Here is a 15,529-nt window from a genome sequence, read left to right on the forward strand (position 1 = left end):
TTTACATACCACGTAATTGAACAAGAAATTATAGAAAGGTTGAGAAAATTTGAGAATTTCATGAAAGATTGAGTCTAAGATACACAAATCAAATCAAAATTGGGAACGAGGAAAGGTTGATATGTTTTCACGTTTTACGTTTTCTGGGAACAGAGAGTTTCTATGTTTAAATTGGAAGTTTTTAGGTTTTTGTGAATGTTGAAGATGAAGATGAAAGAGGCATAATGTTTGATTTTGAGAAAAACCCATAAACCCAAATGTTGCAGAAGATGTGGTGGATATTTTATTCTATTGGTTTATGACTTTATGGGTTAAAGGTTGTGATGTTAGATATTTTTTCTGGGTTGTGGTGATGGTGGTATGAAGTTCATATGAAGATGAAAGCGGAGAAATAAAAGGTGGAAGATGAAAGAGGCATAATATTGAGTGTTGGTGACGCACTGTTAGATCTTATGGACCTCCTTTATCCAACGATCTTCTTTTTGAGGGGTTTAAAATTAATAAAATAGGACCAAATTGATGATGAAAACAAACATAAAGGACCAAATTGAAACGTTTATTATTTAAGGTACCAATTCGCAAAAAAGAATTAAGTTAAGGGACCAAATGATCAATTAAGCCTAAAAATCAATTATATAAAGATAAGGTTAATCTTTTATAACGTCTAAATATTTTCCTTTTTATAGCTATATACACTAAAATCAACTCGTCTCTTTTATTCATTTAAAAACATTCACATTTCAGAGCAAGGGTCGAACATTAGAGATTTGAGGTGGAATTTTTCCTCCTTTTATTCTTGCTAGGGTATGTTTTTCTTTTGTTTTTTTACTCTCGATTAGGGTTCCATGATGAACCCCTTCTTATTTGTTGGCATTTATTTATAAAGTTTTCATTCAGTTTATTTCTTTTGTTGTGTTGAGATTTAAATTCAGTCGCTGCCTGTTCTTACTTTTTTTTTTCAATTGGTTAACTACGAGAGTAAATTTGTAACACAATTTGTAGGGTAAAAGTAGGCAATGACGATCCAAAATCTCCAAGTTCATTGGCCTTTTTAATGACTTAATACATTCTTAGGTTAAGTTTGTGTTGTCTCGATATATTTGTCCTTTGTTATCGTAGTACATGACTCTGGTTCATAGTTTTAAAACTCAGACCGGTCATTGACTCGGCGAGGTCATTGGGTCACTGGTTGAACCGCATGATTGAATCGGATCAAATCGAATAACTGGGTCTTCATAAAAATTATATGTATAGTAAACTAGATTAAATTGGATGACTCAATCAATAAAAAAATTATGAAAAAACTCAAGATATCTATACAAATATAAAAAATAATATAATTACACAAATTAACATAATTTCACAAACTCATTTTCAAATATACACTTATATTTTTTGTCTAAAAATATAAACTTATTTACAATAACATAGGTAAAATATTTCCTATGTTTTTCCATTTTTTCTTATATTATATATTTCATGCATAATCAATAAAGTATTAATTTTACAAAATATAGGTGTATAACATATAAAATGTAGTTTTTAAAAAAAATTAAAAGGTAAGTATTAGTAATTGTACAAAAGATAGGAGTAGCTCCAGGATTTTCACTTTTATGATTAAAAAAAATAAAAAAGATAGAATTTTATTAGGTCATAAATGCGGGTCCCTTAAATAAATTCCAAATGAAGCTGAAATATAACCTACTCTTGGTTTTGCAGTGCAGCTGCCGCCTCTTCCATTACAGCTTCTCCTCATCTTTTATTCTTTCTAAACCACAGGCTATGTTCATCTAAACAAGTAGATCTCAATTGAAAGTCACATGTTAGATCTAAAATTTTCTTCATTGCTTTACATCTTAACCGAGTTAGATTAGTTTCAATCCTTCTCACTTCTTCTCTTCCGTCGCCAGATTTGAGATCTCCCTATTATATGATATAATTTTTCTTAGTTTCTTTTATTGACTCGGTCCAGTTCTCCAAACCGTCCGATTCACCGATTTTTACCGATTTTGTGAGTCACACCGGTTCTGTCCGGTTTAACTGCATGTCCGATCCAATAAACAAACCAAACCGGTCATACCCCCGGTTCACGATCCAACTGGTCCGAGCCGGTTTTTAAAATTATGCTCTGGTTGGTGCTACACCAGTTAACCTAGGAACGTTAGAAAGAGTAGTGACACTGGAAATGCTGCATTTGACCACCAATCTAATTATACACATAGTACTTATGGTTCAATGTACTTCAGCTATCCATGAGGATGTTTGTCAAACGGACGACTCATCATAGATTTCATAGGTAATTTTACACATATTTTGTTTAGCCTCATACATAAATTTGTCTTGTATTCAAGAAATATTAATAGTAAATTTGTATGCAATCTAATATAATCCATTTTATACGATTGTAAGATTTTTTAAGAAGTGTATAGTTGTAAGAATTGAAAGCAATAACACTTAATGTTGATACATTTTCTATTGAAAAATTCAATAGCTCGTGGCCATTTTATTTGTAGCCGAGGCATACGGGTTGCCATTTTTGCCGGCCTATAAGAATGTCAACAAAAGCCAAGGAGATATAATGAAGGTAGTTAATTATCCATATGCTGGTGCAACTGCAATTGAACTCAACTATTTCAAGAATCGTATCGGAGTCCAAGAACTAGCAACAAATAACTCATTAAATGTGCAATTTGAATGGTTTAAGAATATAAAACCATCATTGTGTAAAAGTGAAGAAGGTTTTGTCATAACTACTTGCGTATTATTTTTGTAGCAAAGACATGAATTTCCTCTCTATAACAAACACAACTTTTATGTTGTTGTCAATACACAGAGTGTGATAACTTCTTCAAAAAAACATTAATTATTGAAACAATTACAACTACCACAAATGTATGTTATATCAAATCTAAATAATTAAATGTTTTCTTCAATTGTATAATAATTCTTTTTGAGTTATAGATTAGTGAATAAATAATAATCTTGGATAAATATAATAGTCATTTAATTAATTATGTTTTCTAGGCATTGATTGAAGAAGGAGCAATAGAACTAGTGGTTCCAGGAAACTTTCCAATAGGGTGTAATGTCGGCATATTGTGGAGGGTGAATAGTCAGAAGAAAGAAGATTATGATGAATTTGGATGTTTGATAACTTACAACACTTTCATCGAATACTATAATGAGCAACTCAAAAAATATATAGAGACGTTAAAACAAAAACACTATCAAGCTAGGATAATATACTTTGACCACTACAATATTGTCAAACGTTTATATCAATCACCACAACAATATGATATGCGGAGTAATTATTTTCTTTTCTTTCCAAGTTTACATTAATCGATTCTTGTCAAATTCATTTGAATATGTACATTATTTTATGTACATTAATCATGCAGGCTTTACTTCTGATAAGGTCAAGATTATGCAAGCATGTTGTGGAGGAAAATGGCCATACCATGTTGATAAAAATTCTTGTTGAATGCCTGGTTCAAAAGTTTATAAAGATCACTCGAAATTAATAAATTAGGATGGATCCCACTTTACCGAAGCAGCTCATAAGCAAATAGCAAAAGATTTAGTCGAGCTGCACTGTTCAAGATAGCCTAGAATTGTTAATGCAAACATTCTTTGATGAATTCTAAACATGATTGTACTTTATCTCTGTTAGAAAAAGTTTAAATGTTTTCTATGAAGTGAATATAAATTTATTTTAAAATTTAATTATTAATTATGTATAGATTCAATAAAAATGTCATTATGTTTATTAACAATTATATATCTAAAAGGTTAATTGTTTTTTGGTTTGATAAAGATAACGGATATGAGAAGCGAACACACGTGATTGGCCATAAAATTGTTAATTTAACTTCACACAAAAAATATTACTACGTAAATAATTAAAGATATAAGAAATAGGATTTGAACCCATGTGATATATATTTTCTCATTGTTTTGTTGTTGTTGCTGTTATGTTAAGGATTCAAAATTAGAAACAAGTGATATATTTTATGTTAAAGAAGTTACTTTTTAATATTTTAATATATTGATTACACAATTTTCAATATGAAATTTCCACTTTAATCTTCTTAACAAATGATTAAGATTATTATTCCACCAAAACACAATAAGTCTTTGAACAAAGGACTTTACATACTTTAAAATAGTCGGAAACTTCTTAATCTTTTAATTGACAACAATTAAAATTATGGTACAATACATACATGTCACAGCCAATCCTAGTATAAATGTTTATTCATAAAAGAAAATGAGATCAAACAATTAGGAAATGTCGATTAGTCGGTTGGAGCATATAAATGGTAAATGCAAATTGACAAGTAAATCACAAAGGTTTACTTAATTGATTAATACATCAACCTAAAAGTCTCACGTTCACTACAACCTAAAAGTTTCATGTTCACTGCACTTTAAAAGAAAACTTACATTTACATTTCATTGGTACTTATCATACAACACTAACTACTTTTATGTGTAAAACATGTAAAAGTACAAGTACATTTCAAAAGTTTTCTATCACGAAACTGTGGGTAAAAAGTGGTGTATTCCATTGAAGAGAAGATTATACAAACATCATCTTTCTTTCTTGAAATAAATACCTCACTTCATCTAAAAGTAATAGCTCAACTGATAAATGCTGAAATTGCAAGGCCAGACATCGTGACCTGGATTCAAACTCGGGATTCACAGTTGTGTGTGAATTTAATTTCAGTGAATTACCACTTCATCTCAGACAAAAAAAATAAAATATACCTCACTTCTAATTTATGTCCAAATAATCGTTTAAATGCTAAAACTCATATTATGCACAAATTTTAAATTCAAATTAGGAACTAATAAAATTAGTACGAATGTTAAAGGGATCAAACGATTTAAATTCACTAAAGGTAACTCATATCAAAGTAAGCAATTAGTGCATGAATAAGACATATATGTGGATTTTTTGTAAAAAAAAAGACATATACGTGAATTATGCAATTTTTATTATGAATCATGCAATTTTTATCGAAAAAACATTTTTCCAAAATTCTCTTGAGTTGTAAAATTGTTTTATAGACCAGATACACAAAAGACAAGAGGCATGATGAAAACAAAAAAAATTCTTATCCTTAATAAAACGAAGTACAATTTAAGTTGTCTAAAATACTAAAATAACATTTTATTCATAAAAAATCATATAAGAGCAAAAACACATTTAAATATTACTATAAAAGTTTGTCTTGTGTTGCATGCTGTTTTGTTCCGTATTTTTTTGTCAAGTAACCTAGGATTAGAATTCACATATTTTTTTAACTGAACAAATGGTGTTAGAGGTTTGAACTTCTACGGCCCCGCATATATGCATATAACAATTGAAAGTTGAGCAGTTCCCATATCCAAAACCCAAACATCATCATCAACATAACAATGGCCACAAATTTTGCTTCAAGATCAATTTTCTTCTCTCATTCCATCAAACACCCCTTCTTTCCATTCACACCCCCTCTTTCTTATTCACACCTCCCCTTTTCTCTTCCACTCCGTTTCACAAGAACAACATGCACTCTCCAACACCAACATCACCAACAACCTCAAACCACTCGAAATGTCATCAGAATCCTCGAAGAAAGAGGGTTACTAGACTCATTAACAAATGATTCTCTTAGAAGCATTTCATCAAACACCATCAATGCACCCTTAAAAGTCTACTGTGGATTCGATCCAACTGCTGAAAGCTTGCATTTGGGCAACCTGTTGGGTCTCATTGTCCTCTCATGGTTCCGCCGCTCCGGCCATAACGTTGTGGCATTGATCGGTGGCGCGACAGCGCGTGTCGGTGACCCGTCTGGGAAAAACATCGAAAGACCCCAGCTGGATGGTGAAACTTTGGAGAGGAATACTGTTGGGATTGAAAACACCATCAGAACAATCTTGGGTCGTTCTCAAAATCCAAACTTTAAAGAGTTGAATGTGAATGGTAATGAATTTTGTGATGATTCTGTTGTGGTTTTGAATAATTATGATTGGTGGAAAGAGTTTAGTTTATTGGATTTTCTGAAAAGGGTTGGTAAATATGCTAGAGTAGGTTCAATGATGGCTAAGGAGAGTGTTAGGAAGAGATTAGAATCTGAACAAGGAATGAGTTATACTGAATTTACTTATCAGTTATTGCAAGGTTATGATTTTTTGCATCTGTTTCAGAATGAGGGTGTTAATGTTCAAATTGGGGGTAGTGATCAATGGGGTAATATAACTGCTGGAACTGAGTTGATCAGGAAGATATTACAGGTAGAAGGTGGTACCTATGGTTTAACATTTCCTCTTTTGTTGAAAAGTGATGGTACGAAATTCGGTAAGTCGGAGGATGGTGCAATTTGGTTGTCTCCGTCGATGTTATCTCCGTATAAGTTTTATCAGTATTTTTTCTCGGTTCCGGATGCTGATGTTGTTAGGTTTTTGAAAATTCTTACTTTTTTGGATATTGATGAGATAGTTAAGTTGGAGGAAGAGATTAAGAAACCTGGATATGTGCCAAATACTGCTCAGCGGAGACTTGCCGAAGAAGTTACCAAATTTGTTCATGGGGAAGATGGTTTGAACGAAGCTCTTAGGGCGACTGAAGCGTTGAGGCCGGGATCTGAGACAAAGTTGGACTGGAAAACTATTGAGGGGATTGCTGAGGATGTTCCGTCTTGTTCTTTAGCTTATGACGATGTTTTGAATCAGTCTTTGGTTGATCTTTCTGTTTCTTCTGGTTTGTTTGACAGCAAATCTGCTGCGCGCCGGTTGTTAAAGCAAGGAGGTGTTTACTTGAATAACAGCAGAGTAGATAGTGAAAATAAGAGGATTGAGGTAGCTGATATAGTGGATGGTAAAGTTCTCCTTTTATCTGCGGGAAAAAAGAATAAGGTGCTAGTGCGAATAGCATAATAGGATTTATTAGATGATTATTCTTTGTAGAGGGTTTCATTTATTCTATGAGTTTGTTTTGTGCTCAGTGAACCTTTGATTTTTGTGCTACACAGTAAGTTGAGTTATTCATCAAACATGTGTTTTTATCGGTAACTGGCAGCCTCTTACTGTCATGACATGAGCGACATTGTATGCTTGTGACATTTGTTACTTAGTTCCATTATTAATAAACTTTGCAGCTGTTTACTAATTTTTTGAGTGTCTATCATCATTGCAGCGCACAAATCAAATTGTAAGATTAAAGTTTCTTGATTATTGAATATACAAGGAGATAAGTTGATTGACCTTAGTTGAATTGAGTTATTAATGCCAATGACATTGAGTACATATTAGTAAGTTCTTAAGTTATTTGAATGGTTATCTTATGTTGAAATGAGTGCTTGGCTTCATCTTGCTGCAGTGGCCTCTTATTATCTAGGATTTAGAAAATTGGCTTAATTGATCCACCGATTGAAATGTAGCAAAGATTCAATTCTTCGTAAGTTTCCTCTTTACCACTAGCTGAAACAAATGAATGGTTATCTTATGTTGCAATGAGTGTTTGGTTTCATCTTGCTGCAGTGGCCTCTTATTATATAGGATTTAGAAAATTGGCTTAATTGATCCACCGACTGAAATGTAGCAAAGATTCAATTCTTCGTAAGTTTCCTCTCTACCACTAGCTGAAACAAAATAAGCCTTCCTCTTTCAATCATTTGAATAAGCTAACATTAACCTTCCAACAACTTTGCTATCAATTTTCCCAACAGATCTAAATGTCAAAAGCATCTATTCCTAACCAATCTAAAACACCGCATAAATAAAAATCAATTTTTTAATCAGAGACGAGAAGTACTCAGAAAAATTATGAGTATGTCTTCATCATTATTTTTGAGTTTATGAATTTTGATGCTTGATTTTGCAGAAGAGTGATTGATGATGTTTGACTTTCATAATAATTTCGGTCCCTTAATCTTGCATACATGGTGGAGATCTTGTAGAAGAGTGATGATGTTTGCTTTTGAGTGATGATGTAATTAATCTCAGAGAAGTGAATGATGGTGAGTGAATGATTCCTGGTATGGTTCTGCTGTTTGGAATGGTAACATTTTTTTTTCTTCGAAATAATGGGTTGACACTCTTTTTTCGGTTTTGGAAAGGTTATGGTGATGGTGGAGTCCATGATTTTGGTTTTGAGTTGTTGTTGATGATGAAGGAGGGTGTTGATGATGATGGATGAAGATGACCATGGTGGTGTAGTATTAAAGAGTTGGTTCAATCTGATGCTCTTGCTGTTGTTGAGTGTTTTAGGTTCAAACTCTCTTGCTAGTATTGATTTAATAGTCTTAGATTGTAAGGCCCTTATGGAAGATTTTAGTAGCGTGTCTGTTAACTACGTTTGTAGAAACTTAAATGTTCTAGCTCATAGACTTGTTGGCCATGCTATGCAAGCTAGTTGCAATTCCTGGGTAGGATATGCCTTTCCTACTGTTAGTTCTGCTAATGTTTGTAACACTTCTGCCATCTAATGAAGTTGTTTGAATTTCAAAAAAAAAAAAAAGAGTTGGCTTAATTTTATTTGTTTTGATTTTCTGGAGTTTTTTTATGAAGGAGAAGAAGAAAAGGAAAAACATTAGATATGGGTGGTTTACCATAATATACTATGGACCTGCAATCTAACGGTTATAATCATATCAAAAAAACTAACGGCGAGGACCAAAATAGGTAACGGCAGAATACATGAGGGACCAGTTTGAGACATTTTTTTAGTTAAAGGACCATTGTGAAATAAAGAATTAAGTTAAGGGACCGGATGATCAATTAAGCCTAGAAAATTTGTTGTTTGCCAACAATATTCATCCCTAGACTTCGTTCAAGGTTGGTTGAATAAATCAAAGTTTTTTATATTGACTTTCATCTTATATGGTATATTGATGTTAAACTTGTATGCTTATATTAAAGCAAGAACAATGGGTGGAAGAGTTCATGAAAGAGTTAAATGAAAGAGTTCATGAAATAATTGAGATGAGAAGCTAATTTTCAATTTATACAAGCTGTTGAAAAAATTAATAGGTATCGTGAAGTTCTTTTGATATTTCTTTTTGCAAAAGAACTTCTCTGAGAAGTTTACCAAAATTACCTAAATAACTTATTTACATGTTGCAAATGAACTCACTAAAATCTATCTTACCTTTCTCCACTGCTGAATGATCATTACAACAAACAAAGTTATTGCCTGCATTGCAGGACTTTCAGTTTACTCTATCTTGTGTATTCTTGCTGTCTTTACACTTACACTGAGTAGTTTCAGTAGAGATAAAGCCCAGCAGTTAGCTTCTCCTTGTAGAATCAGTATACTGATCTTCATACCATAGCCTGCCTGCTTGAAACCAATAGCTTGTGTGTGTGGTCCTCGTTGCTTACGGATTTTCCCTTGCGACAAATTAACCACCAACATTTGCCTATAAAAAACAAATAAAAGCAGCTTGTGTGTGTCTTCTGGATTAAAATTTATTTCAAGGTAGTTTCCTTGGTTTGTGACTTTGGCAACTCCTTTCCCTCAATTTGCATTAAACATAAAACTCAATCGCTACTTTTCTCGTCCAATTTTGGTTTCTTTATGGCCTTTGATGCTATTTACAACCCCTCTGCTCATCATCTGATTAATTGATACTTGTGAGCAATATATCTTCATATTCAACATTATTTCTTGACTTTTTTACACAAGCATCCTTTTCCTTCTCAGTATTTAATCCCTCACACATGTAAAATTAAACACCATATAATCACTATTAAGTGCTTTTACTTTTAGTTTCTCAAGCTTCTTCACAATGTCTCCTTCTGCACTTAAAAACTACCTAGTTGCAAGAGGATTCCTACAGAAGTATGGTGAAGACTATTATGAAGTATATGCTCCAGTGGCAAGGATGGAAACAATCAGATTGATTGTTGCAATAGCAGTCAAGAACAACTGGTCAATGCACCAGTTAGATGTGAAATCAGCATTTCTCAATGGTGAGCTTGAAGAAGAAGTATATGTGAATCAACCACCAGGATTTGAGATAAAGGGAAAGGAGGAGTATGTATATAAGCTTGACAAAGCTCTGTATGGTTTGAAGCAAGCTCCAAGAGCTTGGAATAAGAAAATAGATAGTTTTCTTGTTCAGCAAGGTTTCCTGAAATGTGTAACTGAACATGAAATTTACTGTAGAAACACCACTACTAAGCTTATTGTATGCTTATATGTGGATGATATGATAGTTATTGGAAACAATGAAGAGGAAATTAAGGTTTTTAAGAAGAATACGATGAAGATGTTTGAGATGTCAGATGTGGGCAATCTCACATACTTTCTAGGAATTGAGTTTGAAATGAATTCACAAGGAATTTTGATACATCAAAGGAAGTATGCACAACATGTTTTGAAGAGGTTTAATATGTTGAATTGCAAACCAATTTCAACTCCAGTTGACAGAGAAGTAAAATTGTCTCTGGTAAATGATGAGAAAGAAGTGAATCCAACTTTATTCAAGCAAATTGTGGGTTCATTGAGGTATTTGTGCCATACAAGACCTGATATTGCATATGGTGTAGGTTTGATCAGCAGGTACATGGTGAAACCTACCACCTCACATCTAGTTGCAGCAAAGAGGATTCTGAGACATGTGAAGGGTACTAGCAGTTATGGTATCTAGTACTCTAAGAATCGGAGTGGTGAACTGGTAGGGTACTCAGACTCTGATTGGAGTGGAGATAAAGATCACAGAAAAAGCACTGCTGCTTATGTGTTTATGATTGAAAATGCAGCCTTTTCATGGAGTTCTAAGAAGGAATCAGTAGTTGCACTATCTTCTTCTGAGGCAGAGTACATTGCAGCTTCCATGACAGCATGTCAAGCTCAATGGATCAACATGCTACTGATGGAATTGCAATTAGTGAAGGATGAAAAGATGGAGCTCAGAATTGATAGCAAATCTGCTATAGACTTGGCAAAACATCCAGTAGCACATGGTAGGAGCAAGCATATTGAAACCAAATTCCCTTTTCTAAGAGACCAGGTGAACAATGGAAAGTTGGAAGTAAAGCACTGCAAAACAGATGAGCAGATAGCAGACCTGCTTACAAAGCCATTGAAGCTAAGCAACTTTGATTACTTGAAGAAGAAGTTAGGAATGGCTGAAGCATCTAACTAAATGAATTAAGGAGGTGTATTAGTTTAGTAATTCAGTTTAGTTAGAATTAGTTTTGTCTTTTGTTTTAGAAACTTGCACTTGAAGTAACTAACTCAAGTTACTTGCATGTGAAGTAATAAGTTTGTTAAGAGTTTGTTTTAGTTTGGTTTCACTAGTTTGCAGGGGCGGATCCAGACATTTGATATTGGTGTGGCAAAATATTCAAATCAACTATATTTATTAACAAAGTAAATAATTGATATCTTAAATAATATAGTGAAATGGTATAGGTGGAAGCATTTTACCATTTTGTTGCAGGTTCGATTCTCTGCAACACCCTTTTTAATACTAATAACTATAAAAAAATAAATTGTTCAAAAGCGCTTCTCAACAAGAGTTGAACACATGACACGCACATCATTCAATAGACGCATACCACTCGGCTAACCATGGAACTGGTGTGGCAATTGCCACACCATGTTTCATATTAGATCCGCCCATGCTAGTTTGTTACATCACTTGATGTATATATAGGTTCATATACCTTGTAAATACCAAATTCCAATTCATTCAATAAATTTCACAAGTCTTTTACTCATATCTCTCTTTCTCTCTCAAAACCATATATAGAAACCCTAGAATCTCAATTCCATCTTCTTCAATTGAACACAGTTTTAAGTGTTGGTTTCATTCAATTTTTATACATTGTTGCATCAATATTCGTTGCAGATTTTATGTGTTTGAATCCATAGAAGAAATTAAAAGTTGATTCCATCTTCTTCAATTGAACGACATTTAACCTCACCCTTAGTTACATCGGTTGCCACCTGATGTTAAAAGTCGATTTCAACCGATGTAAGATGTCATTTCTGTAGTAGGCGCCTACCCTTATTAGATACCTCTTTTTTTTTTGTTGAAGGATTTATTAGATACCTCCTTGTTTATCTATTTCAACATTATGCACCGTCCCCCAACTATAAGAAACCACCGTCTCCATCCTCCATCAACATAATAAATTATCAAATATGGATGTTTTTTTTTTTACTATTTAGGGTACCTAAATAAGAAGAGCCATTTTTAGGGGTACCGTAGATCTTGACATGGCAAAGATTTTTAATGATTTGGTTTTTCGGATACGGCCTACAGTGGTCGGAATCGGAATTCAAGTCAGGGAGTTGCATTCCTTGAAGAAGAGAAAAGAGGTCGAAACGGTTGAACCGGGGTGGGAGGAGAGAGGAAAATAATGAGGTGTGATATAGTGTAAAGCATGTATAATAAGGTGTGTAGTCTTAATTAATTTTAGGCTTAATTGTACTTTTCCCTCCTATAGTTTGCCAATTGTGCGATTTTGCACCCTATAGTTTTAAACGAGCGATTTTGCCCCCTATAGTTTTCCCCCTTTCTGATTTTATGGTCCCCATGACTTTTAGTGCTGATATGTCTGTTTTTTATCAATTAATGTGTGCCATGTGTGTAATTCCATTTTTTAAAAAATAAAAAAATAATATTTTTCAGATTTTGAGAGAAGGAGGCACGTGATATTTCTTCTTAAAATCTGAAAAATCACGTGCCCCCTTCTCTCAAAATCTGAAAAATACAATTTTTTATTTTAAAAAAAAATGGAATTACACACGTGGCACACATTAATTGATAAAAAACCAGCACTAAATGTCATGGGAACCATAAAATCAGAAAGGGGGAAAACTATAGGGAGCAAAATCGCTCGTTTAAAACTATGGGGTGCAAAATCGCACAATTGGCAAACTATAGAGGGGAAAAGTGCAATTAAACCAAAAATTTTATTTATTATAAGTCTTGTAGTGTAAATTAATTAAGATTGAACACCTTAATATAAAAAAAATAAAAATTAAATCATTTGTTGTTTCAAAAAAAAAAAATTAAATAAAAATTAAAAGTATTAAAAGTTACCTTATGATTAAGATTAACTCTCATTCAAAAAAAAATAAATTAAGATTACCTTTTTTATTTTTAGAAAAAAATCTACTCATTTATTTGACATTTAATGTTACATATGTATATTACATTTTGATTGGTTGATATCATGAGAGGGTAAATTACCCTCTAAACAAGTGAGGGTAACCTAGGCCAAACCTAAAACTTTTGTTGGAAAACGAAATTAAAAAAATTGTAAAAAGAATTAATGGGGGTGTATTGGATTAGGATTTTAAAAGACTATTTTAATAAAAAAAGTTTTAAGATTTTAAAAGACTGTGTAAGATTGTATTGATTGTCTTCTGTGAGATTTTAAAAGACTTTTTATGTAAAAGACTTTATACACTCAAGATTTTAAAGGATTTATCACACTGACTTTTAAGAATTTCAAAGGATTTTATGTGATTTTAAAATTTTAAAGGATTCAATGAATTTTAGGGGAAAAAGAACAAACTTACAAGCGTGAATGCTAAAAATAATGAACAAATAAATTCTAGCGTTTGAATAAAGAAAAATAAAACCAATAAAAAATTCTTTTACTATTGATTTTCAAATTTTAAGAATTTTATGGATTTTATAAGATTTTAAGGGACTAAAAAACACTCTAACACATTATTCTCAATACACATTTTTTATTTGTTAAAAATGTTATTCCCACAAAATTCAATTGTACATATTTAAAATTATGCCAGTACTTACAAATCTTTCAAAAAAAATATATTGTGTCAGCCATTACAAATCGGTCGAGTTTACCGAGTGTTAATTCAGTCAAACTCGTTAAACCTTCCGATTTTACCAGAAATCGAGTTTACCTCAGAGTTAACATGATTTTTGTACCTAAAAACGTAAACTCGATAATCTCGGAGAGTTAACACTCAATTTGCGGAACATTGATTACAACATACTCTCTATCATAATATTCTCAATACAATTTTTTATTTTTTTATGAGATAGAGAGAGGGAGAGACGGGGGATGAGAGAGAGAGAGAGAGAGAGAGAGAATGGAGAGATAGAGAAACGAAGAGAGAAAGGAGAGAATAGGGAGGGGGAGGGAGAGAGAGAGAGAGAGAAATGAGAAGAAAGACATAGTAACTTTTAAAAGAAAAACAATCTCAAGAAATCTCATCTTTTCATGAAAGACTTTTTCTTGTTAAAATTACACTACAAAATCCCACAAAATCCATCAAAATCCAATTTATTAAACAATCCTTTGAAATTTGAATGATTTTGAATACCACAAGACTTTTTTTAAGTGATGAAAAGTCTTGATTAAATACCTCAAAACTTTTTTAAAATGACAAAGAGTCTTGATTGAATACCACAAGACTTTTTTTAAGTTGCAAAAAGTCTTGATTGAATACCACAAGACTTTTTCATAATTAAAAAGTCTTTTAAAATCTCATAGAATCCTAATCCAATACATCCCCTTGAAAAACCTACCATACACTTAAAATTAAAAATCCCCTAATCCCGGTTCTAACCCTATATATAAACCAAAACACAAGTTTTCACTGTCACACAATAAAACCCTAGCCTCGTCAAAACAAGTTGGTCGTTCACCAATCAATCACCATGAGTATGAGTATATTCAGTAGGTTAGATCCAGACATCATGCATACCCACATCCTTCCCCGCCTCGACGGCACAACCTTAATCGTCTTATTCTCTGTATGTTCAGAACTCCGTCACATGATTTGCCACAACAACGAAGATCTATGGCGGAACATATGCACCTCAAAGTGGCCTTCTTTACTGAAGGATCCTATTGTTCACAACGTCATCTCCACTTTCCCTGGTGGTTACCGTTCCTTTTTCTCCGACGCATTCCCTTCCCTGCACCATCTTAATAATTCTCATTGTTCCTATCCTCTTACGATAGATTTAATACATGCTGTTGATATCTATATTCATGGAGAATATTTGACTTCAAGCGTTCGAGTTCAAAGCTTAAACACAGACTGTCTTTCTTCTTCGGATTTATTTCATCTGACGTTTGATGATTTGAATATGAGTCATATTCATACCAAGGAGTGGAAGGAAGAAGATGTGTTAAAGAATCTTTGGACTCTTCTGAAGTTGAGTTGGATTGTTATAGATCCAATTCGTAAGCGTGCAGCGAACTTGCTTCGTTCCAGTTGCGAACCTGTTCGGGTTTCACAACGCAATCATGAGCGGGGTCTAGGTGAACATACGATTCAGTACGAGTTGGTAATGGCGGGGTAGTGCCAAGTACCGACAGAGATGAAGATGGTCAAGTGTAAGGTGATGGTCAGTTGCTTCCCTAACGCTGATGGGTTGGACTTGAAGGAAGTGGTAGTTAGCATGAAGAATATGATCGGCAGAAAGCTAGTTGGACTGAATCAATGTGTCACCATTCTTCTTAATGCAATTCAAAATGGTGAGAGGAAGAAATTTGATTTACCCTAGGGGAAGAGTTTGCCAAAATGGTGGTT

General features: G+C 33.1%; 2 protein-coding genes and 1 pseudogene across 2 annotated transcripts; all 3 read left to right on the forward strand.

Moving 5' to 3' along the window:
* The first annotated feature begins 2,044 nt into the window (after positions 1–2,044).
* On the forward strand, positions 2,045–3,484 carry LOC25491021 (GDSL esterase/lipase At5g45910-like; annotated as a pseudogene).
* Positions 3,485–5,350: 1,866 nt separating this feature from the next.
* Positions 5,351–7,162, forward strand: LOC25491022 (tyrosine--tRNA ligase, chloroplastic/mitochondrial). The gene has a single exon (XM_013604937.3). It carries the CDS (start codon positions 5,428–5,430, stop codon positions 6,928–6,930), a length of 1,503 nt encoding a protein of 500 aa, XP_013460391.3. The 5' UTR covers positions 5,351–5,427; the 3' UTR covers positions 6,931–7,162.
* Positions 7,163–14,629: 7,467 nt separating this feature from the next.
* LOC25491023 (F-box protein At2g27310) lies at positions 14,630–15,299 on the forward strand. The gene has a single exon (XM_024778898.2). It carries the CDS (start codon positions 14,649–14,651, stop codon positions 15,297–15,299), a length of 651 nt encoding a protein of 216 aa, XP_024634666.1. The 5' UTR covers positions 14,630–14,648.
* The last annotated feature ends 230 nt before the right edge of the window (positions 15,300–15,529 follow it).

Source organism: Medicago truncatula, chromosome 3 (genome assembly GCF_003473485.1).
Source record: "Medicago truncatula cultivar Jemalong A17 chromosome 3, MtrunA17r5.0-ANR, whole genome shotgun sequence".
Lineage (NCBI taxonomy): Eukaryota > Viridiplantae > Streptophyta > Magnoliopsida > Fabales > Fabaceae > Medicago > Medicago truncatula.

Bases quoted from the DNA above. Each gene is read 5' to 3' on its own strand.
- LOC25491023 (XM_024778898.2), top strand. From the start codon at position 14,649: ATGAGTATGAGTATATTCAGTAGGTTAGATCCAGACATCATGCATACC.
- LOC25491022 (XM_013604937.3), top strand. From the start codon at position 5,428: ATGGCCACAAATTTTGCTTCAAGATCAATTTTCTTCTCTCATTCCATC.